The following is a 27,038-nucleotide window of genomic DNA, read 5'->3' as shown; positions in this document are numbered from 1 at the left end:
GATTTGTGTGACTCCTATTAAAGTCCGTGGTAATTATCAAATTCAGACATCTTGTACTGCTTTGAATCCTTAAGGTCTGGGTTTGTATAGAATGTGTAAAGCTTTTTTTGTTAAGTGCTTGGTCTCTAAGACTTGACTTGAACCTAAAATCCATTAATAAACTTTAATTATTTTTTCTCTTCTAGGTTGGCACACTGGATATTTTAGTTGGTTTGTCAGATGAATTGGCTAAGTTGGACGCATTTGTGGAGGGGTAATATAACTATATATATATATATATATATATGTATATATCGTATAATTGATGTTGCTCAGGCTTCATGTCAACCTTCACAATGTCAAACTCCATAGTCAACCTTTCAGCAGATTGACCTATTGTTCAGTAGTACACATACTTTTTATAAAAAGAGAGATCTAAACAGGCTTAAGGTTACCTTCATTAATTAAAAAAAAAAAGTGCTGTGTGCTGCCAGATTCAGGAGAAATGTGTTCAGATCTTGGCTTAAGAATCACAGGAAGTGATGGTGAGTATGACGGGTTTTCCTGGGGTGCAACTGGAATTGGAATACTGCTGAGCCCACTGGCTTACCAACCTGGGCTCCCTCTCACACTGTTATACTATGACAAGCTACAAACCTCTCCAGATACTGTCTGTGTGACATCCACAGGCAGGGACACATCCAGCTGAGTTACATAAATGCTTCTCCTAGCCACTCATGAACTAACAGTAGAGAGACTCCAGCCAATTCCCCCAGCTCCCCAGCCTAGGACCCCAGGGATGTACCGTCCTGCCCTGGTCAGAAGCCTGACCAGTGTAAGTTTATTGCCCAATGTGGAGAGGACCTGAACTAGCTTTTATACACTGAGCAGAGGTTTCCCCAGCACTTCAAGCACAATACGCTGTTTTAGGAAAAATATGAAACAGGTTTATTAACTACGGGAAGTTATAAGTGGTAGGAATAAAGGATAGAGATGGTTACCAAAGAAAATTAAAATAAGTGCACAATGTAAGTTCTATAAATTAAACAAGATTTGAATCAAGTGGTGTCTCACCCTGATAGTGTAAGCAGGTTACAGATCTTCAGTACACAGGCTGGAATTCTCCTCCAGCCCAGGACTACTTCCCCAGTTCAAAGTCTTTGTCCACCAAACATGTTTCCAGGTGGTGAATTGTGGGGAGCATGAGGCCAAGTGATGATATACTTCCCCTCCTTTCAAAGCTTCTTCCACCTTGCTGGAAAGATCCTTTGTTATGACATGGGTCAAGCAGTCTCCATTGTCTACATGCTATTCCTGAGAAGTCTCCGTTGTATACAGTTCTCGGGATAGTCCTTGGGAGCGTGGATTCCCTTTAATGGGCCATCAGCATGTCTAGCTCCTCCATTTTTGCACCTGAAAGGCTGGTTGTGGGTGTTCCCAACCTCACAACATATTTCAGTAACACAGATACAACAAAACTTCTCAGTGGGGAAAGGGGTTTTTGGTGTGGGTGGGGGTCCAGATGCACAGGGGTCGGGTGGACACGGGGAGCAGCTTCCCATACAGTGACCCCTCCCCCAATGGCCGAGGTGCGATGGGGCCAGGAAGTGGGGGAAGGGGTCACTGTATGGGGAGCTGCTCTCCCATCCACCTGACACCAGTGCATCTGGACCCCTGCTCCCCTATGCTGAGTCTTACCCTCTGCACCCAGACACCCCCTCTGCTGTGCAGAGCTTCCTGCAGCGGGGGGAAAGGTTTCTGGGGGTTGATCTGACCCAGCCCTGGCTGCTCCATGCAGGGTAGAGGGAATTCTGTCTCTCCTTCCCCCTGCCCTCTCCTCCCCCCTCCCCCCCCGTGCGGTGACTTCTCTCCCACAGCTGCTCCAGGTGCCCTAACAGATGGTTCCAGGCTGCTGGGGAGGGGTGAGTGAGCACTAGCGTGGGGAGGCAAAGGGATTCTGCAGGGCCGATGTTTCTTCAGGCACACAGTGGCGCAGAATTCCCCCAGGAGTAGTTAATACCTTCTTAGCTAACTCTGAGGTAAAGTATATAGGATTACAAAGAAATTAATTTTGCTGTAGGGCCATTGTTCCAACAGAATGCATCTTTGCTGTTCTACAGGGTTGTCTGGTATGGAGTTTACCAATTCCAAAAAAGACTCATTATCTTCAAGGGCAAGGGTTTGGTCTTTCTTTAGGTGGGGAAGAAAAGAAAGAGATTAGAGGATCTTTCCATTTAATGCTATAATTCTTCTTCTAGTGCTGTTCCTGTGGGTGCTCCACTTCAGGTGTTGGTGTGTCCCGGCGCTGTTGATCAGGGATTTACAATAGCAGTGTCCACACTGGTTGCACGTGCCCAGTAGCCTTCTTGCACGTGCTGTTGGTGTTGCATGTAACATGTGCATGATCTGAGCCCTCCAGTTCTTTCTCAAATGTCCTCGGCTGAAGATGGAGCTCTGGGGCAGTGTTAGCACTCTTCTCTAAAACCATTAGAAAAATAGTTAATTAGATAGTTAGATAGAAAGTTAGTTTTAGTTTATTGGGAAAAAAAAAAGAAAAGTTTTCTTTTGTTAGCTACCTCCCCTCAGGGGATGGTTACCTGCTAAGATGCCTGGTTCTTCAGGCTTCAAATGCTGCGGCTCCTTATGCTCGTTGCATGTACGCTGCCTGGGTGAGGGGCATATCCCCCAAAAATGCCCCCACTGCAGCAATTTGAAAGCCAGAGCCCCATGTGACAGGGATCTCCGGCTAAAAATTATTTTAATGGAGAAATCCCTCCAACCAGAGTCGGACAAGCAGACTGCCTCTCTGGTCACTCCTCCAAATGGGAAAGGAGACATACCCTCTGAAAAATGAAAAAAGAGGGCTCAGATTTCTTCATAGAGAACACTTTGAAAACAGAGGCGGTCTCCTTCCAGGTCGCTGCCCCTGATGCCAATATATGCTTGGGTGAGCAGCTATGGCGCTCCGGGCACCTCTGGCACCACCGAGGTCCGTGCGAAGGAGATGGAGTTGAGGCACAAAGAATGCCTCCTCCATGGCACTGAGTGTACCAGTAGGGGACTTGACACCAAGCTTCTCCTCAGGCACCATGCCTCTGCCCCTGGCACCGACATTATTCAGCATTATTCTTTCTGTCTAGAAGATGAGTTATTCAGAGTGCCAACAAGTTAAACTGTTGGGAGGATAAGCAGAAATATAAGAGGCTATAGTTATGATGGAAGGCATTAATGAATGCCATCAACCTGCTTGATCTGTGGACAATTGTAGAGGTGCTTGAAGCTGTGACTGTGTTAATCAGGTGGCAGGAGCTCCATGTGCCAGAAACTGGGAATGGGCAACAGGGTATGGATCACTTGATGATGATTACCTGTTTTGTTCATTCCCTCTGGGGCATCTGGCATTGGCCACTGTTAGAAGACAGGATACTGGGCTAGATGGACCTTTGCTCTGACCCTGTATGGCCATTCTTATGTTTCCCCACTTGTCCCCTTTTGGTTTTTCAATTTTCTCCCAAATAAGTAGGATTTTGGCCACTGATGCCTAGAACATTCCCTGAAATTTTGGAATTGATCAGACGTGACATTCAAAAGTTACTGCATGAGAAACAGATGTTCTTGACAGGTTTCAGAGTGGTAGCCATGTTAGTCTGTATCAGCAAAAAGAATGAGGAGTACTTGTAACACCTTAGAGACTAACAAATTTCCTTGAGTAAGGCCTTCAAGCTCAGCTAATCAAATGGCCGACTAGTAGTGGTGCTGACATTTTCCTTAGCAAATCTGCAGTCAGTTGCTTGTGGTAATTTATTTTACAAATTGCTAGGTATAGCCTTACATGAGTTTGTTCATTGTTGTCTGAGGAGGTTTGTGTTGGGGAAAGTATCTGTAGCCTGGGCAACATAACTGCTTTTTAAAATGAAGAGCTAAATAAACACAACTCCTTTTCCTTTCACAGCATTATGTTCACAGTGTCCCTGCTAAACCAGTGTGTGTCTTACTGATACAGACATAGTAAGGCATTCAATATAGATGACCATTGTCTTATCCAAATCTAAAATTGTTAGTTAACAGTTTGATGACATAGTCTTAAAGGGAGGGAAAGCGAAATGATTAATGGTGTGGTAACTTTGTTGTAAAGCTTTCAAACAAAGCAAATAATCTTTTAGGTTTGTACATGTAAATGGTTGAAATACTGTTAAAATAGCATTCTACTTTACTAGACAGGAAGGATGGCCTTGTGTTTAAGGCACTGGACTATTACTCAGGAGACTTGGGTTCTCTTGCTGGCTCATCCACAGTCTGTCTTTGTGCCTTTGGTAACTCACTTAACACTTTGGTCTACACTTAACGCTTAGGTTAGCATATCTACAGTGCTTAGGTGTGTGAAAAGGCACAACCCTTAGCGCCATAGTTATGCTCAGGAAGGTGGAGTTCTGATAGCGACGGAAAAACCCCTTCTGTCACTGTATCTGCATCTATGCTACGGAGTTACAGTAGCATAGTAGACATGGCTTTAATCAGTCTGTGTCTCAGTTTCCTTTGTATTAAATAGAGATAATCATACTCCCAACCTCACTGGGCTGGGATTTTTCAGAAGATCCTAAGGGAAGCAGGCACCCAAATCCCACTGAATATAAATAGAATATAAATACTGTGGAACTCTGGAAGATAGTCACATCACAATGACAAGCACCTATGAAAGCCTAAAAACAAAACAGATATGTCTGCAGTTGTTGGGGAGATGGCTTCCTGCAAATGGAAAAATTCTGTAAGGTGAGGCTTCCAGGAACGCAATTTAAAAATTAAGTTTGATGTAACTGATCTGAAACTGTTTGGAAAACAGTATTAAAAAAGATTGGGCCAAATTGTCTTTGACTCAGTGGACTAATGTAACAGATTCTCTTATAAGATGGCAGTGCTTTCTTCATCCTCAAAGCAGTTCATGTTTTGTTGCTCTATCTTTGTTCTCCAGAGTGGTCAAGAAGGTGGCCCAATACATGGCTGATGTTCTGGAAGACAGTAAAGATAAAGTTCAGGAAAATCTATTGGCTAATGGAGGTAAAGTGTTAACTTTATTCTCAAGTGTTTCAGGATTTTCTGCCTTTTTTCCTACCGACTTAACAGATCATGTAAAGAATCAGACTGAGAACTTAGTTTAAACATGAAAATGCTTTCATCTGTCTCTTGCATAAGTCATTTATACCAGTCTTACATAAGTCACTTATATCGGAGGGGATGATACCTCCAATTGTGGGTAGAAAATATAGGTACAGATGTGTATGGTAACTGTCCACTTCCAAGAAAAGCCTTGAGTTCCTTTTGGGTACTCTGGTTTGATACCTCCACCAGTTTAAAGTCCAATTTTTTTCTTTACTTTTTATACATTTTTAAAGATTTTGTTTAGAATCCAATACTCCATCAATAAATTATGTTCATAAAAGGGTGTCCAAATTTTGCTTACTAAGTTCTTCACATAAGCTAGCTGAGAATCTCTGCCTTCCCCCAAGTTGTCAAGTGGCATTTTATCAAGCTAGTTTTCTCTTAGAAACAGAAGACTGGCTATGGTGGAACACAGCACTGATCCCTCATGTCAGCATTCTGTCACCAAGTAATCTGGCAAATTCAAACTGAGTTTACTATTGCCTGGTATTGATATTAAGGACAGATACAAAATTCAGTTAAAATAACTGCTGAAGTAGTGCTCAACAGAAAGGAAATCTGATATATACATATCTATATAGAAACTGCTCCCAGCACCTATGCATGAAGCTGCTATTCTGAGACCCAAATTAAATTTTAAATTAAAAAACAGCTTTGTGCAAATCCAAGACTTGAATGCCATAGGTCGGGGTGGCCAAACTTACTGACCCTCAGCCACACACAATAATCTTCAAAGGTTTGAGAGCCGGGCGTGCCTGCCGGGGGTAAGGGCCTCATCCCTGCTCCTTCTGGAGCCCCAGCAGGTACCTCCCCAGCAGGGCAGAAGCCCCAAGTCCCACCACCCTGCCACAGGGCAGAAGCCACAAGCCCCCTGCCCCAGTCTGGCAGCTGGAGAATGGGGGGGAGGTGTGAGGGGCTTAGTGAGCCACACTTTAACTGTAAAACAGCTGCATGCGGCTCACAAGCTGCAGTTGGGCCATCCCTGTCATAGGTGGTAGGCAGACATACTGTTTTTGTCTTCATCACTTTGCTGGTTCTCAAGAGATATCACTGCCATGTTCTCCAGGTTAATATTTCTTCAATTTTAAGGGTCTACAGCAGTCAATATCTGAAGGCAAGAATCTCAATTAATGCACCTATAACATTTTAGTATCAGAAATTCTAATACCATAAGTCTAAGGGTATGTCTACACTGCCCACATTACAGCGCGGCCACGGCAGCGCTGTGATGTGGGCAGTGTAGTCATGCTTTATCACCAGGGGAGAGCTCTCCTGGCGATTTTTAAAAAAACAACCAAAACCGACCGCAAATGAGGGGTGGTAGCTTTATTGCCAAGAGCGTGCTGGTGCTTTTCAGCGCAAAATTTTTTGTCACTTCTGTCACTTTTTCGCACCCCTGAACAACTAAAGTTTTAGCGCTGAAAGTGGCAGTGTAAACACAGCCTTAGTAATAGGGCCAATATATCTGAAAGTCTGCAGTCTTTCTCAGTACCTTCCATGGCATCATAAACAATACTATAGCAAACAAGTAAAGTATTAAAGTCTATTTTCTTTATTACCAAATTTAACACATTCATTCCTTCGCATTTTTAGTTGACTTGGTTACCTATATAATAAGGTTCCAGTGGGATATGGCCAAGTATCCCATCAAACAGTCCCTGAAGAATATTTCAGAAATAATTGCAAAGGTAAGATGACATGTAATTCAAACTACATATATATTGTGTTGCTTTCATCCTTGATACGAGAACTTAGTTTGACAATGATTCTCAATTTTTTCCACTCTGAACTACTTACGAAACGAGAGATTTTCTTAAGGGTCACCTCCTTTCCACCTATCACCAGTTCTGTGACAACTGTAGTATTTGGCTACAGCAAAAAATTCAATATTAACACCATATATAAACAAAACTTGCTTCTGTTTGGCAGGTTCGTTATGTCTTTCGTTTGGTATCTGTGCTCTTTTTTTCTTCCTAAAACAAAATCTGTTCTCTCACCATGTATAATCTCATGGATTTCTGTGGGATTACACAGGTCAGGCCAGATATGACCCCTTGTGTTAAAGCAACAAGAGATTTCAGTATATTTTTCCACTGCGTTAATAGCTCCAGGGTACTTTACGGTTTGTTTCTGTTCTCCTGTGTGGTGTCTGAACTGGCTAATGGTGGAATTTGCACAAAAGAAAATCCAGACAACCATGAAGCAGCTGCACAGGGCACACAGAAGTACCTTCTTTAGTTCAGGTTTCAGAGTAGCAGCCGTGTTAGTCTGTATTCGCAAAAAGAAAAGGAGTACTTGTGGCACCTTAGAGACTAACAAATTAATTTTAGTCTCTAAGGTGCCACAAGTACTCCTTTTCTTCTTTAGTTCAGTTGGTCAAAACTGAGAATCATGGAAGTAGGTTGCAAGTAAAAGGAAGGATCAGTGCTAGAATGCTGACATGTGCTCTGCAATTAGGGTGCATGCCCCAGCTGTTTACAGATTGCATCCTCTGGTTTGAACTTCTTGCTAAGTTTGTTATACCAGTATACACCATGTAGCTGATCCAGACTGTATCTGACACTTAGTTTGATGCAGTGTTATGGAAGACTAAATTCAAGCTGTAGTAACTGTCATTTCTTAAATTAGATAAATAGCTTAAGATCACCTCTTTATCAATAATCATGTTCCTAGGCTTGGTAATTAAACTTTCATATATTTTGTGTCTGCAATACTTTAGTCCTACTGGAAGTATGAAGGCTGACTTCTGGCTTTGATAAAAACTGCATGACCGTAATATTTCTTATGTGAAATGTGTTCGTGTTAAAATGTGAAACTATGTAAGGTCATGAGTTCTTTGTAATCTTGAAGAAAGCAGAAAAAATGAAGAGATTTGTTTTTGGCAATTGATCAGTTGTAAAATGTTCATCCACTCCTAGAATTTAAACTCTGGAAAAAGTTTTACAGTAACTTCACTGGTAGATTTGTGAAAGTCTTATTGAGCTGATACTTGAGGAAATAAGCAGTCTCTGAAATCTGGTTTTGTTTAATAAGTAAGAGAGTATGGAGTACTTGGACAAGTAACAGAAGATTTTGCCACTATATCTTCTCTCATTATTGGTCCTGCAATGGAAATTATCTATAGAAACAATCATAGTTATAGTAATTTATCTGTCCAGAGGTAGAGGATGGAAATCACTTAGAGAACTACACAAACGTAAGTGTAATTTAATTGCATTTCAAAAATAGCTCAAACATAAGCAGGATAGTGTCCTCTGTGATTTCTCTCCCCGCTCCCTCCCAGCCTTGGAAGTTGCTAAAGCTCTTGCCCACCTGCCACAAAACTGTGCACCAGAACCTTACTTTTGATTATTTTTATTTTTTAAAGCCACCTGTTTCTAGCCATTGAGAGTTGCGGAGAACCTGAAATGAACAGTGTAAACTGATAGTGTCATCTGTTTGAGTCTGTAGAGAACCTGAAACAATAGTCCTGAGGGGTGACCAGCCACATTGATCTCAATCCAGGCTCCATGCACTTTGCAATTCTGCAACTGTGCATACCTGGGAATTTTCAAGGTGGCATGAAATTTTGCCATTTTGCTGTAGCCAGGGCCAGACATCTTGTTTCTGTCTGTTGCCTTACCCTTCCAGGACCTGCCTACAGCTGCCTCTTACTGCACAGGAATTGCCATACTAGATCACAACATGGTTCATCTAGCCAGTCTCCTGTCTGAGAATGGCCAACACCAGATGTATGAAACCTCACTGTAGGCAGTTTGAAACCTCCTCACTGTAGGCAGTTTGAAACCTCCTCACTGTAGGCAGTATGAAACCTCCTCACTGTAGGCACTGTGGTATAATCTGCCGCACATGAAAGTTTCTTGCTGATTCCTAATAGTTAAAGATTAGCTTAAACCCTGAAGCATGAGGTTTTTAGATCACTTCCAAAATACCTTTTGCATTAAATATAACTCTGGTGGTTCTCGTCTTCCATATTATTGTCCTAAAAAAACTCTGATGCTTTCCCCACAAGGGGGAGTTAATTTCATCACAGTGCATGTTCCCTTCACTGTTCCCTGGAGTCATGGAGCAGGGACTTGAGAAAGAGCCCAAGTCCAACCCGCAGCCAGGGAGCAAAGGAAACAGAAGTGTAGGCTGGCAAACTAGGCAACCTGAAGACCAGTTCAGCAGCTGAGGCCTGGGGAGCCAGTAAGATAAGCAACTGAAGCTGGCTACAAGCTCCCGTGTTCTCTGGCACATAGGGAGAAAAAGGTTCTGAGCTGAGTCCCCCCAGACATAATCCTGGGAGCTGGGACTGGGTCTGGGACACCTGTTGCCAGTAACTAAAAAACCTAACCTTGGAAGCAGTCATGGTAAAAAACACTGAAAAACTCTCTGACAACAATGTAGGCCCAAATAAAGGCACTACCTATTAATAATCAGAAGGGTAGGTGTGTTAGTCTGGATCTGACATGTATCCGATGAACTGGGTATTCACCCATGAAAGCTTATGCTCCAGTACATTTGATAGTCTATAAGGTGCCATAGGACTCTTTGCTGCTCTTGTCTATTAATAAGGCATTCATATATTATTGTGTAATGTATATGTACCTAGATACTTGAGATAGAAGCAGTAGAGGTGGGTTTTAGGTTTAATTATAAGACCAGAGAGGTACACTGTACTAAGTCCTTTTTGTGTGTGTGTGTGTGTGTGTATATATATATATATATATAATATATAACTAAACATTTTTAAATCAATATGCTTAACAGGCAGCCAGCATGTAGAGCCTTCCTAAATTCCGTGTGATAAAGGAATATCTGTTTTACCATCTCTTTATCGAAGATCATTAAAGGTTCACAGTGACCCCCTAAATCTTAAAGGTGGAGTACAAGTTATACTTGGCTTGAGTAGCCATGGAGGAAGTAGGCAATTCTAAGAGACTAGACTTCTAATTACAGATGTAAATCCTTAATAGAATCTTATAACAAGATGGCTCTGAGATGGGCAGAGAATCTGTCTGTAATGCCAAAGATACCTTATATTTGAAACTAGCATGTAGGCTAATGTAATTGGAAATAATCAGACCCAAAACAGTGAATGAATAAGGGGGGCAAAATAGTCTGGAGGAAAGAAAGAAAGGAGTTAAGACATACCCAATTATCTGTAGCTAATAAAATAAGTCAGGCTCTGATTTTTAATTTTGAAATGCTTTGATTTTTAACCAGCAATAATTACATTGGATGTGGCCCAGTGCAATTTCAGCACAAGCCAAAATATCTCATGGCACTCTTTACTAAATGAAGAAAACTCTCATAAAACATGCTGAAACAGCCCTCCCCCCACCCCACCATTTTAGTTATAACAAACTGCTACAGACCTGCAGCAGAGATAGCTTGGTGTTATGCCAAGATATAAAACAGGACTGAAACTTCCTAAATGGAATTGGCAAGTGGCTTTCTGATGCAAACTTTGCTACATCTTCCCTTCAAAGTATACAATCAGGGAACTGCTTAGTTAAAAAAAAATGGTGTAGTATAAACACGACAATATTTAGAATTGGAACATAGGAATTTTCATACTGGATTTAGACCCAGTGCATCTAGTCCAGTATCTTGTCTGACAGTGTCCAGTGCCATATACTTCAGAGGAAGGTATAAGAAACCATGCAATAGGCAGTGTAATCTGTGTAATCTGCCCCCATTCATGTCTCTTCTTGATACAGACTGGCTTAAACCCTGAAGCATGAAGTTCTATATTGCTTCCGAAAATACTGTTGTTAACTAGTGTAAGTCTGAATCCATGTAAACATCCATTCCCTTTTTGAATCATACTAAATTCTTGGTTTCAGAGTAACAGCCGTGTTGGTCTGTATTCGCAAAAAGAAAAGGAGTACTTGTGGCACCTTAGAAACTAACCAATTTATTTGAGCATAAGCTTTCGTGAGCTACAGCTCACTTCATCAGATGCATACTGTGGAAAGTGTAGAAGATCTCCGATGAAGTGAGCTGTAGCTCACGAAAGCTTATGCTCAAATAAATTGGTTAGTCTCTAAGGTGCCACAAGTACTCCTTTTCTTTTTACTAAATTCTTGGCCTCAGTGACATTCTTTGGCCAAGAAATGGCTTGATAGAAGGAATAATAATATGATTAGAAATCAAGGTCGAGGGAGGAAGTTAAAAGTGTATTTAGTAAATAGCTTAGTGTGTAGTAGTAAAGAGAGAGCCTGCTTTAAAGATTCAAAATCTGTACTCCTTTTGAAGTCTGGAAACTAAACTTGGAGGATCTAATATTAATACAGAGCAACATGTTTGAACTCCCATTAGTGTACAGAAGAGTATATGGAGATATATTGGGTAGGGGATGAAATATGGTCACAATTCACTTTTTTTTTTATGATACAAGTGAAGATCATGCATTAGAAAATAGTCTGTTCACTACTGGCAGTTGGTCAGTTCCACTTAAATGGATGAGAGTGTTTTATGGCAGAAGAGTTGTGGTAAACTGTTTCTGCAACTATATTTTGTATAGTGTTTTTTGGACATGTAATGCACTATAGAAGCACAATGGATGAACAATTTCGATTGTGGGGTCTCTGAAAGTTTCTGGAATAAATTAAATATCTTGTAAAGATAGTTGACATAAAAATACAGATGAAATATTATTTGGTAAGGGGGAGGTGAGTGAAGTGTGCATCACTTCATGACACTTCTGAAAACAAAAACCGCATGTCAGCATAGAACTTGTGGTTCATAAATGGCAAGTTCCAGTCTACATTACTCACTGGATTTCCTTAGAGATGATTGCAGTGTGTTCCCAGTTTTAGAATTGTGTAGCAATACAACTTGTTCAGTGCTTTGTTTTTCCAATTTTGTCAAATTTCTGCTTACAAATAATGAAATCTCTAACTTTTTCTTAGAGACAATTTAAAAAATAATTTGTTTGCTAAATTTATCCTTTTATGAGACTTAAAGTGAACAATTTGATTTTTGAATCTTGTGTTTTAAAGGGAGTAACCCAGATTGATAATGACTTAAAATCAAGAGCATCAGCATATAACAATCTGAAAGGCAACCTTCAGAACTTGGAAAGAAAGAATGCGTAAGTGATCTTAGACCTTGCTAATGCAGCACAGAAAAATGGCAGTTTAACTGCAAAGTGTTGGTAATGTGAATATACTATATTTCGGCTTGGTAGGTTTTTAGAGGTGCCTATGTTTCAGAATTCTGGTGTGTCATGATAATTAGCTTGTTTACGGGGGTGAACAGGCCTAAAATAGTAATTTTTACTTCACTATAGTTATACGCAAACAGTATTCTACTTGAATAATGCTACTAATTACCTGAGCCTGTTGCTATTGGTTTCCTTATAATTTAAGTATCTACCTAAACTTCTCTTGAGGAAGTTTCTCCTTTTATTGTTGCTGTCTGAAGAAATCAATTAATATTGAACTTGATATATTCCTCCAGTAATAGGTGACTTGTCCCCAAAAACCCAGATTAGTTGAGCAATGTAGATACAATGTCTTAAATGGGTAAAGATAAAACGTAATGAAAATAGGGAATCGGAGTAACTTTAAGTAACTGAGGGTAACATTCTGTCCTTCCTCTCTGCGTGTGAAAGGTCCTTAATGTAACCAGACTATAGTGTTTTCTGTGTGGAGGCATGCACTTTGGGAGGGTATGCCCAGTGGCTATATACAAGCCCTAAGGATACATTTTTCAGAAGTGATTTGGGCTCCTAAGTCTCTGATAGTCAATTGTACTTTTGCCTCTTAAAGTCATTTTTTAAAATGGGACTTAAAAACACGTAATTGACTTAGGAACTTTTATCGCAAACCCTCACATATGGATTGGTCAGGAGCAGTGGTGAGCTGGAGCGGTTCTCACTGGTTTGCTAGAACTGGTTGTTAAATTTAGAAGCCCTTTTAGAACCGGTTGTTCCACGAGGGACAACCGGTTCTAAAAGGGCTTCTAAATTTAAGTGGCTAAAAGTGGCACCTTAGGCGCCAACTCCATGGGTCCTCCAGGGCTGGAGCACCCAAGTAGAAAATTTGATGGGTGCAGAGCACCCACTGGCAGCTCCCCGCCCTACTCCCAGCCCCAGCTCACCTCCCCTCCGCCTCCTCCCCCTCCCCTGAATGTGCTGCCCTGCCCTGCTTCTCCACCCCCTGCCCCCAGGCTTCCTGTGAATCAGCTGTTTGCGCGGGAAGCCGGGGCGGGCTGAGAAGCAGGCCGTGGCTTCCTGCTCAGGCCCAGGGAGGTGGAGGTGAGCTGGGGCGCGAGGAGGGCTGCCCGCACTGCAGACAGGTAAACCCGGGGGTGGGGGGGCTGCAGGGGAACCGCTCCCCGCCCCAGCTCACCTCCGCCACCCTCGGCCTGAGCCTGAGTGGGAAGCCGCCGCCTGCTTCTCAGCCCTCCCAGGCTTTCCGCCGAACAGCTGATTCACGGGAAGCCGGGGGAGGGAGTGGAGAAGCAGGGTGGGGCAGCATGTTCAGGGGAGGAAGCGGAGGTGAGCTGGGGCTGGGGGTAGGGTGGGGAGCTGCCAGTGGGTGCCCTGCATCCACCAAATTTTCCACTTGGGTGCTCCAGCCCCGGAGCACCCAGGGAGTCGGCACCTAAGGCGCCACTTTTGATGTGATCAGTGGGGGAACGGCCACTCCCCCTGCTCCCCCCCAGCTATGTTCCCCTGCCCCTAGGAGCCAGAGGGACCTGCCGGATGCTTCCTGGGAGCTGCCCCAGGTAAGCACCTCCGGGACTCCCCATGTCACCCCCCGGCGGGTGCCTCTGGCTCTTAGGAGTGGGCACCCACTATGGTGGCCCACGAAACCCTCCTGCCCAGTTCTGGGGGCAGTCAGGGGGCAGGGGTTCTGGGGGGGCGGGCGCGTCAAGGAACACGGGGGGGGTTGGATGGGGCAGGAGTCCCGGGGGGGCAGGGGCAGGCAACGACCCCCTCGTGGGGTGAGGAGGGAACCCGTTGTTAAGATTTTGGCAGCTCATCACTGATCAGGAGCCTCAGCTGCTGCCACGCCACATGGGCTATAGTAGTGACAGTGGAACCACTGATAACTCTTATGTTACAAAAACTTCAGTTACAGAAAGAGTAGTAAGTGCACTCTGCATACTAGTAATTAGTTCTTAAGTGAAGTACTTTCTAAAATGTTATTAACCAAACACTAGAAGTTATCCAGACCAAGTTTAAGATTTGAACTATACACTTACTATAGCAGTTTTTGTTCCTCTACAGGGGAAGCTTGCTAACTAGAAGTCTGGCTGATATTGTAAAGAAAGAGGACTTTGTACTTGATTCAGAATACTTAATTACATTGGTGGTGGTTGTACCAAAGTAAGTAATCTTGTGGTACCAAACACTGAATACAAATATAACCAAAATGCAAGCAAAAATGTAAGTTTTGTACAATATGTTTTGTTTGAAGTAGGAAAGGAACTGTTTATAGTATGGCTTTTAGACAATTTTGAGATTGAAAACAATGTAGCCCAAACTTTTGGATGCTCACCTGTGGCATAATAAGCCTGTGTGGATATTTTCTCACTGTTGCTATTTTTTGGCTTTATCATAGGGAGTGCTCACTATCCACAAATCCCCTTGGAGAAAATTTGGAATTAGGCCGTTAATGTTTTGTATGGAAAGGTGATTCCCCTTGCTAATGTTACAAAAGTTGTCCATATAAAATAATAAAATCCAAGCAAAATACTGGAAGAAAGCCAGGATTTCTTTCCTAATTTTCCTAAAAGAACTAGTCACTGATTTGCCTTGTAATTTCAGTATTAGCTTGTACCACTTAACTTAAGCTTTTTTTTTCATACATTAATTTTAATACATTAAGGTTCTATTTAGTTTCTTTATCCCATCTTCTCAAAGAGCTTGAGCATTGCCTTTAGAATCATGTACAACCTCTAGCAATTTAAGGAATATTCCTTTCAGTAGTCTTGAAATCTCATTAAGTCTTCTAAAGGAATGCTCTGACTGGCATGAGGGTCAAGAGGAATTGTCAGGTACATGCTGAGTACTGTACAGATAACTTTTGAAGTATTAGCTTCAAATTGAAAATCTGCCCCTCTGCCAAAAAGTGCTAACCTAGAAACCCAAATCTTTTTTTAGAGCGAATGGGATGGAACATAGCAGACTGACTATTTCTTGATTCAAAAACTGAGTAAACTCAGGGCATTTTGTTGTGCTGCCTTTACGTCACCAGGCTATCCCTTTGGGGCGGGGAGCAGATGGTGGGCTTCTAATTTACAATATATACACACAACATTACTAAATAGTAGTTCAGTATTCAGTAAGAATTAAGTGTAACACCATAGGAAAGCAATATTATCTATTCTAGTGGTAGTAGCAAGGGAATGAGAGTGAAGACTCATGGATCATATTTTTCCTTCTGCATTTGACTTGTTTTGACTTTGGGCAGGTTGCGTAGGGATGGGTTCCATTCCCATAAACAGGAATAAAACACCCACAAATGCATCATATTAATTTTGAGTGCTGGGGTGCATAATGTCTCTGAAAAGCTGGTTCTTAATCTCTGTACTTACATTTATCCAACTCCTAAAAGGGGTGTAAATATCTCATAGGAGTGTTGAGAGACTTCATTGAACAATGTCTGTCAGACATTTGGAGATCCTCTGAGAGGTGTTAAACATGTAATTATTAACTTCATTGTGTAGCTGTGCCAGATTTAAGAAAAACTTTGCTTTTCACTTTAAAAAATAGCCCACCTTATACAATACACGTGTAAACTTATAAACAATATTTTTAAAAATCAGATACTATTTCTCAATTTCTCTGAGTTCTCATTTCAGAGTGTTTTCTTTGCAATATTTCGTGCCCTGAAAAATAGGACAGGGGACCAAATTCCCTATTTCATATACTTTCTGATGTCCTCCAATGATAGGAAGGAAACTTGATTAGCAAGAGGAAGAAAGAATTTTGAAATACTCCTGTGGGTATCTTAATATTCAGGGGTTCTCTGCCAGCTTCTTGTGACCCATTTGATTTTTACCATGGTTTTATTGTTGTAGTACTAAACTTGAATTATAACCTATTTATTCTGTAGGTCAAATTACAATGACTGGGTTAAGCAATATGAAACATTATCGGAGATGGTAGTTCCACGATCCAGCAAGTAAGTGGTTTTTTATGATTCAGCTTTTTCCAAAGTAAATCTTTGATTTGCTTGAATTGGGTTTTAATGATGCATAAGAGTACCTCTTCACCCTAAATCTTTGGGACCTTTTATTTGTAATTGGGTTTTAATTGCTGATTAGTAATTGATTATAAAGTCATTACCTATGTTCTTATTAAATAATTCATCTGAATTCAACTCCAAGTACAATATTCTAAACTTTAAGATTCTCTCTAAATTCTGTAGTTCACAAAGGTGTCAGTCAGCCCCAGTGTTTATAAGGCATGGACCGAAGAATTGAAGCAGGAAAATTAAACTAGTCTAGATGTGCTGCTTTAGTCCTGGGCCCCAGTGTCTTATTTTAAAAAACAACAACAACAAAACCCCCCTCTACAAAACAATGCTTGATAGTGGTAACTGTGTTGCCATTACTAGAAGGGCTAGAAACAAATAAGTTATATCACTGGAAACCTGATGCAGATGGTTCTGGGCAGGGGATAGGATGGAGATGTGGAGATGAGTAATGTATGTTTTGGCACTCTATAACCATGGAGGTCAGCACATTACCTAGAAAAAATGTGTGAGGAGGCACACACGTGTGCCTCTGTGTGATGGTGTGGAGGTGACTATTGTGTAGTGTTTTGGGGGTGGTGCAGAGAAACAGGATGGATCTGTGTAAGTGCAAATCCTTGATGGGAGTGGAGAGTGTGGGTGTTGGATTGGGTTTTTTTGGTGGGGAGAATATTTGGGAACATGCCAGAGGATTGGCTAGGGGAAATCCAGTGAACTTTACTATTTAAAAAAAAAAAAAAATCATGCAGGAAGGGGGAATGGGCAAATGCATTTTCCTTTGTCTGCAAGTCATATTAAGCAACACTGGATTTTTAAGAGTGCCTAGATATGTGGTAAAAACATGATCCTTTCCCTTAAGAGCTTACAATGTAAATTTAACACAACAAATGTTCGTAAAGACAAATGTGATAGCAGTAGTGGGAGAGAGAACAAGGGCAACAGTAATATAACGTGGTAACTCGAGCACATGCAAGCTTGATGCCTAACTTCCAGTCCTTTCTGTTTTGTTACTATTCTTGCCCCTATCTTACTTGGAGATAGAAATGATTTTTTTAGAGGGATTTGAATGTGGCAAGGGAGATGGCTAGGCAAACAGTGTGTTCCAAGTGTTAAAAGCATTATAATTACTGAGGCAAAATTGTCATTTTCTATTTGAGGCATCATTTTTTAGTAGTTTCCTCGTAGATTATTTTGATAATTAGGTATATTGCACACTTTGCTCTTAGATGGGTGGGTGGTGTAAATCAGGTGGGTTGGATGATGGATTTCATGGCAGTGGGGAACAAGCTAGATCCCTTTAATTGTTCGCTACAGACATTTTAGCATTTGGGCTTTTAGAAAGATTAACTTTTGTGAGAAAAGCCACATTGTATTGGGACGTTAGCTGGACTTCTTTAGAGCACTCCCTTTCCAAGATGGCTAACGCAGCTCTATGCCACCCAATCACCTACTCTTAGTTCGCTGCTACCTCAACTCCTGTCTCTCCATACTTGCACCCATTTCCTTTCACCTGAAAGGCACCAAAATAAATGTAACTACTGAAAAGTCTCATGACTATGTACATTGAAATGAAATCAACTCAAGTTCATTTCCAATAAAATATGGCTTTAAATTGAAGAAATATCTGGTTTAGCGCAGCTAACAGTTTTACTCCAGAAAGCATGTGAATGTAAAATGTAAACAGTTCCTCTCTTGCTCAAGGATGACAAAGGCACATGTTTGAGCTACAATTACTATTCTCTAATGTAGTTAAACTCTGGAAATTAAGTATTCTGGGTGTGGTAGGGTTGTTCTAGAACCATTCATAAGCAACTAATTTGATTTTACTAGTTCTGAGTGACCACAGACTAGAATTTTGATTGTGATGCTTCAGCCCCATAAAGGTTCTAAACTTGCGAATTGTAACACTTTTTTTTTTCCTTTACAGTGTTCTTTCTGAGGACCAAGATAGTTACCTGTGTAATGTCACCTTGTTCAGGAAGGCAGTGGATGACTTCAGACACAAAGCCAGGGAATACAAGTAAGATCACTTCTTCAGATTGATTTCCTATTTAAGAGTACTCTACACAGCCACTTGCAGTGTTCTTGTTCCTCTCCAAATGTAGGTTTATGGTCCGTGATTTCCAGTATAATGAAGAAGAGATGAAAGCAGACAAAGAAGAAATGAACAGGCTATCTACTGACAAAAAAAAACAGTTTGTAAGTTGGCATAAACTAAATATTATTTTGGACAGAAATTACTATAACTGAGCATTTAGGCATGAAAAGTTCACTGTTGCAATCATCCTCCAACTACAAAGCTCACAACAAGAGTCCTTTTCTCTGTTATATCTGTTTTTGGTTTGAGACATAATGCTCAGAGATGATAATCCTTGAGATAAGGGTATACTCAGTTGCATGTGAACTGTTGAATGGCTTTTTGATATTGAATAAACTCACCAAAATGGTAACTCAGTCCCAAAAGGACTTGGATAATATGTAAGTTGTTTCCATTACACTCACGCTTGAAATATGGTGGATCCTGGCTATGAACGCCAGTTAAAGGCATTGTAGCTTGCCTGAAAACATTACAGATAGTAGCTCCTAGCATTACAAAGTCTTCTATAAAATATACAACTATGTCTCTAGTCCAAAAACACTGTTAGAAAGACTATGGTGTCCAAGCAGAAAGCTAAAACTCAATTCTCTCCTTTTAAGTAGAAGAAAAAACACACATTAAGTTGTCCTCCTTCAGTGGTACAATATACCTAGCCAGATCCTTAGCTCTGGCTAAGGTAAATGAGGATGGGGGTTGAAGTGATGCTCTCTGTGTTTCCCTGATCTTGGGGCTGCTGTGTAGTAGGTCAGCCTAACCAAATGCTAGGCAGACAGGCTCAAGAGCCACAAGTGGCTCTTTAATGTGTCTCCTGTGGCTCTTTAAAGCACATATTTAAACACTGTGTGATTTAGTTTTTACTTGATCTAAGTTATTAACCAATCAGGTTGCTTTTTTACTGTTAATTGTAGTTGATAAGATGATGATAATTGGTCAATTATTTTGCTGTGAGAATTGTGTGTGTGTGTGTGTGTGTATATATATATATATATAAAAAAAATATAAAACTCTATGAATATATAGCGCTATAGTAAATTAAACAATGAATTCACACTACTGTTTCTCTTTTCAATAATGTTGATTGCTAGTTTGGTTCCTAAACCACTGAAGTCTCAGTATCACTGATCTAACCTGTGCCTGCTGCCAGCAGACCTAAGGAGCCATTATGGCTCTAGGCATTCCCAGTGCACAAGAGCCCTGTCCACATCTCCTATACCAGCAGCTAAGAGGAGTGACGTTGATTCTCTGTGGGGACTCTATCCTGTCCAGGGATCTCCCTATGCAAAGAAGATCTTAACAGTATGGTTTCTGGGTTTAGGGCTGCTTCATACCGTTGGAGTGGAGCAAAGTAGATGAGGCATGACTCAGGATTGTTGCCCTAATTTTCAGAGTTAACAGATTTCTATGGGCTAAAAGTACAGTAGCAGAGTGATTATGAACTTCACTAATAGATATTTGGCTATTCTTAAAGTCCAGAGTAGTCTCAGTAAACCCAAGTGCAGTTTTCATATGAGATTCCTACTGTAATTTCTGTATACTAAAACATTTTGGAGTTAGCTGTCCAGCGTCACCTATTCCATTCATCCATTTTCTGTGTCTGTAGTAATACCATTTTTAACACTGAGTATCTGTTTAAACAAATTTTAATAAGGCTGAATCTTTATTGATGCTTGTGAATAACTTCCTGTCTCTTGTCCCCTCTCTCCTCCCCCTCTAACAGGGACCTCTGGTTCGGTGGCTGAAAGTGAATTTCAGTGAAGCATTCATTGCATGGATTCATGTGAAAGCATTACGAGTTTTTGTTGAATCTGTTCTAAGGTAAATAGATCTGGAGCTGAGTGTCACTGTTTTTCCTAGACTTTAAAAAACCTATCTGGAGCGACATGTAGATAACTGAGGATCTTAATCCATGCACCATCTGGCTCAGCTCATTCTGTAGTGTTCTTGGAGGTGCTCTTGCCTTACTCCTTTAAGCATCTTGGGCTTTCTGTATATTAGAGCAAGAGGTCCTCACTGACTGTTAATGGTTTGCTTTAATTGAATGGCTTGTAGAAGAAAACTTTCTAGACTTAGAAATGCAAGCAATAAATAAAGTGATCTATTCAAGATACAGTAATTCCTCACTTAAAGTCATCCCGGTTAATGTTGTTTCGTTGCTGATCAGTTAGGGAACATGCTCTTTTAAAGTTTCGCAATGCTCCCTTATAACATTGTTTGGCAGCCACCTGCTTTGTCCACTGCTTGCAGGAAGAGCAGCCCGTTGGAGCTAGCTGGTGGGGGCTTGGCACCAGGGTGGACCAGCAGCCTCCCTATCAGCTCCCCGTTCCCCTAAGTTCCCTGTGTGGCAGCCACCCAGCAGTGGGGGAAGGGAAAGCTGAACTGCCAGCAGCTTTCCCTCCCCCCACTGCCATGTGCTGCTCCTGCCTTCTGCCTTGGAGCTGCTCCTGGGAGCCTCCTGCTTGCTGTACGGGGGGGGGGGGTGAAGAGTGGGGAGCTAATGTCAGGGTGTTCCCCTCCCCCCTGCTCCTGGCCCCCGCTTACCCCATCTCCATAGAGCAGGGGGGGACACAACAGGGCTCAGGATGGAGGGAGCTTGCTGGCAGCAGCTGCTGTCTCAACTTGCAGATCTACTTAAAAAGGCAATGTACTTAGAGTGGGGTCAGTGTACTTAAAGGGGCGATGCGCCTCTCTCTCACACGCACATGGTGTGTGTCTCTGTCACTGTCTGCCATGCCTCTCTCCATCTGCACTGCCTTGTAGCTTGTGAGGCTACATTAACAACAATGTGTTAACCCTTCAGGGCTCAGCCGAGTGCTAGTTCATCATTTAGCAGAAAGGCATTCCCTGGGAAATATTCCACCCTCTCACTTCACCACCTCAACCAAGCTTCACAATCATTGCTGTGTATAGTATTAAATTGTTTGTTTAAAACTTATACTTTGTGTGTGTGTGTATATATATATATAGTCTTGTCTGGTGAAAAAAATTTCCCTGGAACCTAACACGCCCCCCCATTTACATTAATTCTTAAGGGGAAATTGGATTCACTTAACATCATTTTGCTTAAAGTCGCATTTTTCAGGAACATAACTACAACGTTAAGCGAGGAGTTACTGTACACAGAAGACAAAGCACTCAGTCATATTATTAGGTAAACACAGTTTAATACAAAATTGCTCAGGCTTTGAGGCATACAAAGCAACCCAAGACTCTGCGTAGCAGTAACCACTAGATTTATTTTTTCCCCAGCATGTGGCTTTACTATTTGCTCATGCTCTGCTTTTCTCTTGTTCATAAGTGAACAAGAAGCATAGCTAATAAGTTGATTAAAATAACTGGATGAATTCTGCGAAGAAGGCGGATTGTTAGGATAGCAACATCTGGTTCTCAGTTGACGTTTGCAGCTTTCTAATTTGGACAGTTACTGAAACCTTCTTGATACTACATTTACAATAACGGAACAGTGTAAAAAATAGAATGAGGTAGGTGAAGGAGCAGTGTTGAAAGAATGGTAGGGATTGATAATAGAATCTTAAATTAATTTGATAGGTCTTTTCCACAGCTTGCCCATCCCACAACTATGCAGACTTATTACCTTGGGAGACAATGTGGGTAAGGAAAGTAAGATGAGAATGTAAGTGTTGAAGATGAATATGCACCTAGAGAAGTTAAAAGGTGGTTGTGAGAAGGGATTGATAAGAAAGGGGGCTAGCCTTTCCACACAAATGAGATCTTTCAACCTAGGTAAATTATTTTGTTGCAACCCCAAGACTTAGAAGTAAGCTAATTGAAGTCTTCAAAACTTAAAATAATAATAATAAAGTGGGGGATGAAGCTTGGTAAGAATGAATATGGGAGTTCAATATTGACCATGGAAGGAATAAAAAAACAGGTGTCTAAATATTAGATATCTCCTCTTCTTTAACATGAAATAAAATTCTTTTCCAAAGTTCTCAATATGATGAAACAGTAATAACAATATGGTCTTCCCAAAATTAAAAAAATAAGCAGATGTTTTATTCTCAGGAACCAGAAACCTTTAGCAAGGTCTCTTCTCCCTAAAAAGTGATATAGCACTGTTTGAAGTAAGAATGAATAAACTCTTAAGCCACTTTAAAAAAAATCTCATTAGCATCTGTCACAGCTTTCTGCTTGCTCCCTCAGGTATGGTTTGCCAGTTAATTTCCAGGCAATGCTCCTTCAACCCAATAAGAAAACAATGAAGAAACTGAGAGAGGTTTTGAATGATTTATACAAACACCTTGATAGCAGTGCAGCAGCTATCATTGATGTAAGTAACTTGTGTAATTTCTATAACTAGTGTTTATGGTGTCCAGTTGCCACCCACGTTCAACCCTACATTGATTAGTCTTTTCTTAAAATTAAGTGGGAATGGTCTGCCTCACTGTACAGTGTTAATCCTCTGAAAGGAATTGCTCCATGAGAAAGAAAGAGACTCAGGCTTCTAGGCTCTTCTGGATGCTGTTTAACAAGAAATATGCTCCATGGATTGTCTTGGGGCAGGTCACAAAAGGTTTCAGGAGCTGTTTTGTTTGTTTAAAGCTCATCCTCTCCATTAAGTACAACCGTTCCTCATTGCTCTCCTCTACTGCAGAGGCCATTTTTTCTTATTGGAATTAATTCAGTGGAGTTCTCCAGACGCCTTGTGCATGGGTTTTTGCAAAGGAGGAAGTACTCAATTTACAACCAAGTCATCTGAAGAGCTGTTTCTGTGTTCTTGGGGATTGCTGTGGGTCCAACAGACACTGTACAATTTTTAAAGCACCTTTCCATGGCCAATGTACCATGGTGGCACAGTAAGAAGAAAATAGAACTTTAAGTCAAATGGATTGAGAAAAATGCCTTCAGTCAAGTTTAAACTTAGTTTAGAATTCATCTCTAGGCATTTCATAACTTTTAAGCACAAATAATACAGGAGATAGTATTTGCCATCTCCAATCTGAGGGATTGCTTCTGTTTATTAAAAACAAGAAAAGCATACTTTTACTTGGCAGTTTCAGCAGAGATGCGAAGGAGTGAATGGACATGAATTCAGAATTACCCTTTCCACCTCTAGAGGTCCTCAGTGCAAGGAAAGCTTGCACTGCTGCTGCCAATACTATACTTGTTCTGTGTCTAGATAAAACTTCAGTGTCCATAGCTGTTACCTTTCATGAGCATTTGACCTTAAAACAAGCCAATGTCTTCAGAGCAAAATGCAGGTGAAATGTGGAGTCCAGCCAAATAATCATGAAGGTTCCTTCTGAAAATGTTTCAAAAATTCTTTTAATGTAAGAAGTCAATGTTGATCAGAAATAGGGAATGAAAAATCATATTTAATCCTGCGGACTAATGTTCAAACTTTTGGATCAGCTGAATTGTCCTCCAGTACAATTTTTAAATTTGCATAAATATTAAATACAATAGTTTAATGAAATAGGGATGTAAATAAACAAATCTAAATTTCATTTATACTGATTCTTCAGGGTCTCCTTTAGATTTCCACACTTGAAAATAGTTAGACAAAACTGCATTACTTAAATGTTGTTATGTAAAGGAAAATCCTTTAATACAAACTATTGTAGAGGAGTAGCAGTAACGCATGTGATTTGCTGAAGATTGTATTAAGCTAAGAAACTGAAAAAAAGAAACAAGTAACTACATTTTTGCTCCATATAGTTATATTATGGTAACAAAGCCAAATGTCATTTCATATGAAAATATGGCATGTATTACTGATGCTAACCTACCAATATTTTGTGAGGAAGGATCTTTTTTCCTCTATTCATCTTACTCCATTTTGAGAAGCCTGATGGCATATTATCCTTTTCTTCCCTTAACGTTTACATTACCAGACAAAACATGGCATGACTTTTGTGCATCTTAAATGTTTGACTATGTCATGTAATCTCCTGAATGGGATACTGACAAATTATATTGTAAAATGTTTAGTAATTTTTTTTAAAAACTTTTTCACAGGCAACTATGGATATTCCAGGCTTAAACCTCAGTCAACAGGAGTACTACCCATATGTGTATTACAAGATTGATTGCAATTTGCTGGACTTCAAGTAAACCTTTTCTTATCCTGACAATCCTCTGATAGTGTTGGTGTAAACAAACAGAAGTGAGGTTGAAGTACAATGATACTTTTAACTCTGTTAATCCTATGCTTGCTTCTTACTCCCTTTACTTAGGTGAATTTTCCCCATGGTGGTCCATCTCTTGGCATTTTCTTTTAAAGAAAAATGTAGGTATTACTGCTTTTAATCAATCAAGTCTGTAAATGTATATTGAGAGAATGAAAGTATTTATAAACAGTCATTTATTTAAAGAAAAGGATAATTCCTCTTTCATATGGTGATTGCATTAATTTCATTTACCATTGTTCATAAAGACCTTGTTTACAAAGGAAGATAGTGTAAACATGCCATTTTGTTCTCTGTATTTAGTAGATACAGATGTTAACGTTGTTGAATTGTGATGTAAAGTATGTGAGATTGATATACAGTCTGTGCTTTCAGAATATTTTAAATTATAATCCATAAGCACTGTCGGAGAAAATAAAAATACCTGTGCAAATGTATGGTCTGTCTTATTCTGATGCATAGAACTGTAAAAATCTCCAGCCAAACATGAATACAGGTAATGTAAAGATGTGATATATGCTGTATCTGACCATATAAAAATGAAGTTTTCAGTTTAACATAAATATTTGATGCGAGGTAAACTAAAATAAACATCTGCATTGTTGTGAGAAATACTGGAGCAGATTTTATTTCTATAATTTAAAGTTCCATGTGTGAATATACGTACACAACTTCTCTTAAGGAGACAGTCATGGCCTTACTCTCTGGAGAAGTGGGAGAGAGAGAGGCTTCTTACGCCCTGGGCCTAGTCAGTATTTCTACTTATATATATGTATTACTCTGTTTTCACTTATTTGCAACGGTGGCTACTCTTTTATAACGTAGCATGCAAAATTCTAGAGAAAGAGCTGCTACTTACCCTATATCCTCATCACACAAGACAGCATCCTTTTAATTCTTGTCGGAAAGAGTTTATTAACATTTCTAGTAACTGTTCTCAAGACATTTGCATTTGAAACTGTATCTTCACTCACTACTTCAACACTGATGGATTCCAAGTACTGGATTTATAACACTAAAGCTTATTGTAGTCATCCGGACAAGTCCTGAGCTTTGAAATAATGTTTGGTAAATCAGTGCCTCTCTGGAGTGTTGTAGTCTTTTGGAACTGTTTCCCCCTAGTCAGTTGTTTCCCCTGTAATCGGGATCTAAGCAATGTTGAAAGGCTCAAGGAAGATCAGTAGTGTGACTTCTAATTGCTTAGTATAAACACTCTTGCAGGCATATGTCTGACAGACTTGGCAGCAGCTTTCATTGAAACTCCCGGCCCATTTAAAGGAAGGACGTGCTTGTGTATAAGAACTTAGAAGGAGTTCTGAGCTAAAGTAGCAAAACTCCAAAACAAAATCATTCATAGATTCTAAGCCCAGAAGGGACTATTGTGGTCCAGTTTGAACTCCTGTATGGTGCAGACCAGAAAACTTCCCCCCAAAATAATTCCTAGAGCAGATCTTTTAGAAAAACATCTAATCTTGATTTTAAAATTGCCAGTGATAGAGACTCCATCACTTAGTAAATTGTTCCAATGACTAATTACTCTCATCATTTAAAAACTTATGGCTTATTTCCAGTCTGAATTTGTCTAGCTTCAACTTTCAGCCCTTGAATCATGTTAGTCCTTTCTCTGATAGCTTGAAGAACATATTATTAAATATTTGTTCATCGTGTAGGTACTTATAGACCAGAATCAAGTCACTCCTTAGCCTTCTCTTTGTTAAATTGAACAGATAGACTCAAAGAGCTCAGTCACTAAAAGGGATGTTTTTTCTAATTCTTTAATCATTCTCCTGACTCTTCTTTGATCTCGTGTCAGTTTATCAATGTCCTTCTTGAATTATGGGCACCTGAGCTGGACACAAATAAATAAGAAATTTATTTCCTAGACCTCGTGACTATTTCCCGTCTTGATTTTAATGTGCACTGACAAAGGGGAAAGGTGTTAAGATGCGACTTGAAGGTGTGGAATAGATAAAGCAGTGAGAGGGGAGGCAATTGTATTGTAGTGGAGGGGAAAGCAGAGGGTTTCTTGTTAAAATGGAGACTTTCTGCCTCATCTCTTGCCCTACCTTTCATATCATCTAGAGCAGGGCTTGGTTACTACTTTCATATATTATTGCATGCAAGTATTTGGCACTTTACAGTACCAACAAAGAGATGATCCCTGCCCCGAAGAGCTTGCAGTTTAGTTTTAGATAAGATGCAACAAGTGGTGGTAACAAATCAGCAGGAAATGGAAGTAATTCTCTTAAATAGCTATTGTCTCACTTGCAGCCAGTATGGAAGAAGTGAATCCTTATGGAAAGATTGTGGGTGTAGGGAGGGGAGAGAGAGTGGCTTTGAAGCTTGGACTTTGCAGGATATTGTGAGCATAGAGGTAGCATGGGAAAAGGCATGAAGGTGTTTGGCAGTAAGGATTAGTATACTGGCTGGCATTCTTAGAACAAAGGGCTTTGGGACTTT

General features: G+C 40.5%; 1 protein-coding gene across 3 annotated transcripts in view; it reads left to right on the top strand.

Moving 5' to 3' along the window:
* The window catches only part of ATP6V1C1 (ATPase H+ transporting V1 subunit C1), a 39,771-nt gene extending 14,581 nt beyond the window's left edge, over nucleotides 1–25,190 (top strand). For 2 of the 3 annotated variants that reach the window (XM_073330400.1, XM_073330399.1), the window contains exons 3-13: nucleotides 186–253; nucleotides 4,949–5,034; nucleotides 6,730–6,824; nucleotides 12,126–12,217; nucleotides 14,363–14,461; nucleotides 16,194–16,262; nucleotides 18,262–18,354; nucleotides 18,440–18,533; nucleotides 20,150–20,247; nucleotides 22,594–22,720; nucleotides 24,409–25,190. In XM_073330400.1, the coding sequence (XP_073186501.1) occupies nucleotides 186–253; nucleotides 4,949–5,034; nucleotides 6,730–6,824; nucleotides 12,126–12,217; nucleotides 14,363–14,461; nucleotides 16,194–16,262; nucleotides 18,262–18,354; nucleotides 18,440–18,533; nucleotides 20,150–20,247; nucleotides 22,594–22,720; nucleotides 24,409–24,504 (1,017 nt within the window). In that variant the 3' untranslated portion in view covers nucleotides 24,505–25,190. Of the gene's footprint in view, nucleotides 1–185; nucleotides 254–3,759; nucleotides 4,750–4,948; nucleotides 5,035–6,729; nucleotides 6,825–12,125; nucleotides 12,218–14,362; nucleotides 14,462–16,193; nucleotides 16,263–18,261; nucleotides 18,355–18,439; nucleotides 18,534–20,149; nucleotides 20,248–22,593; nucleotides 22,721–24,408 lie in introns of those variants that run through there. The other variant, XM_073330401.1, reaches the window with a different exon arrangement.
* Nucleotides 25,191–27,038: the final 1,848 nt, after the last annotated feature.

Source organism: Lepidochelys kempii, chromosome 2, assembly GCF_965140265.1.
Source record: "Lepidochelys kempii isolate rLepKem1 chromosome 2, rLepKem1.hap2, whole genome shotgun sequence".
In the NCBI taxonomy this organism is placed as follows: Eukaryota; Metazoa; Chordata; order Testudines; family Cheloniidae; genus Lepidochelys; species Lepidochelys kempii.
Note: the sequence above shows the minus strand (reverse complement) of the source record. Positions and strands in the feature narration are given on the sequence as shown.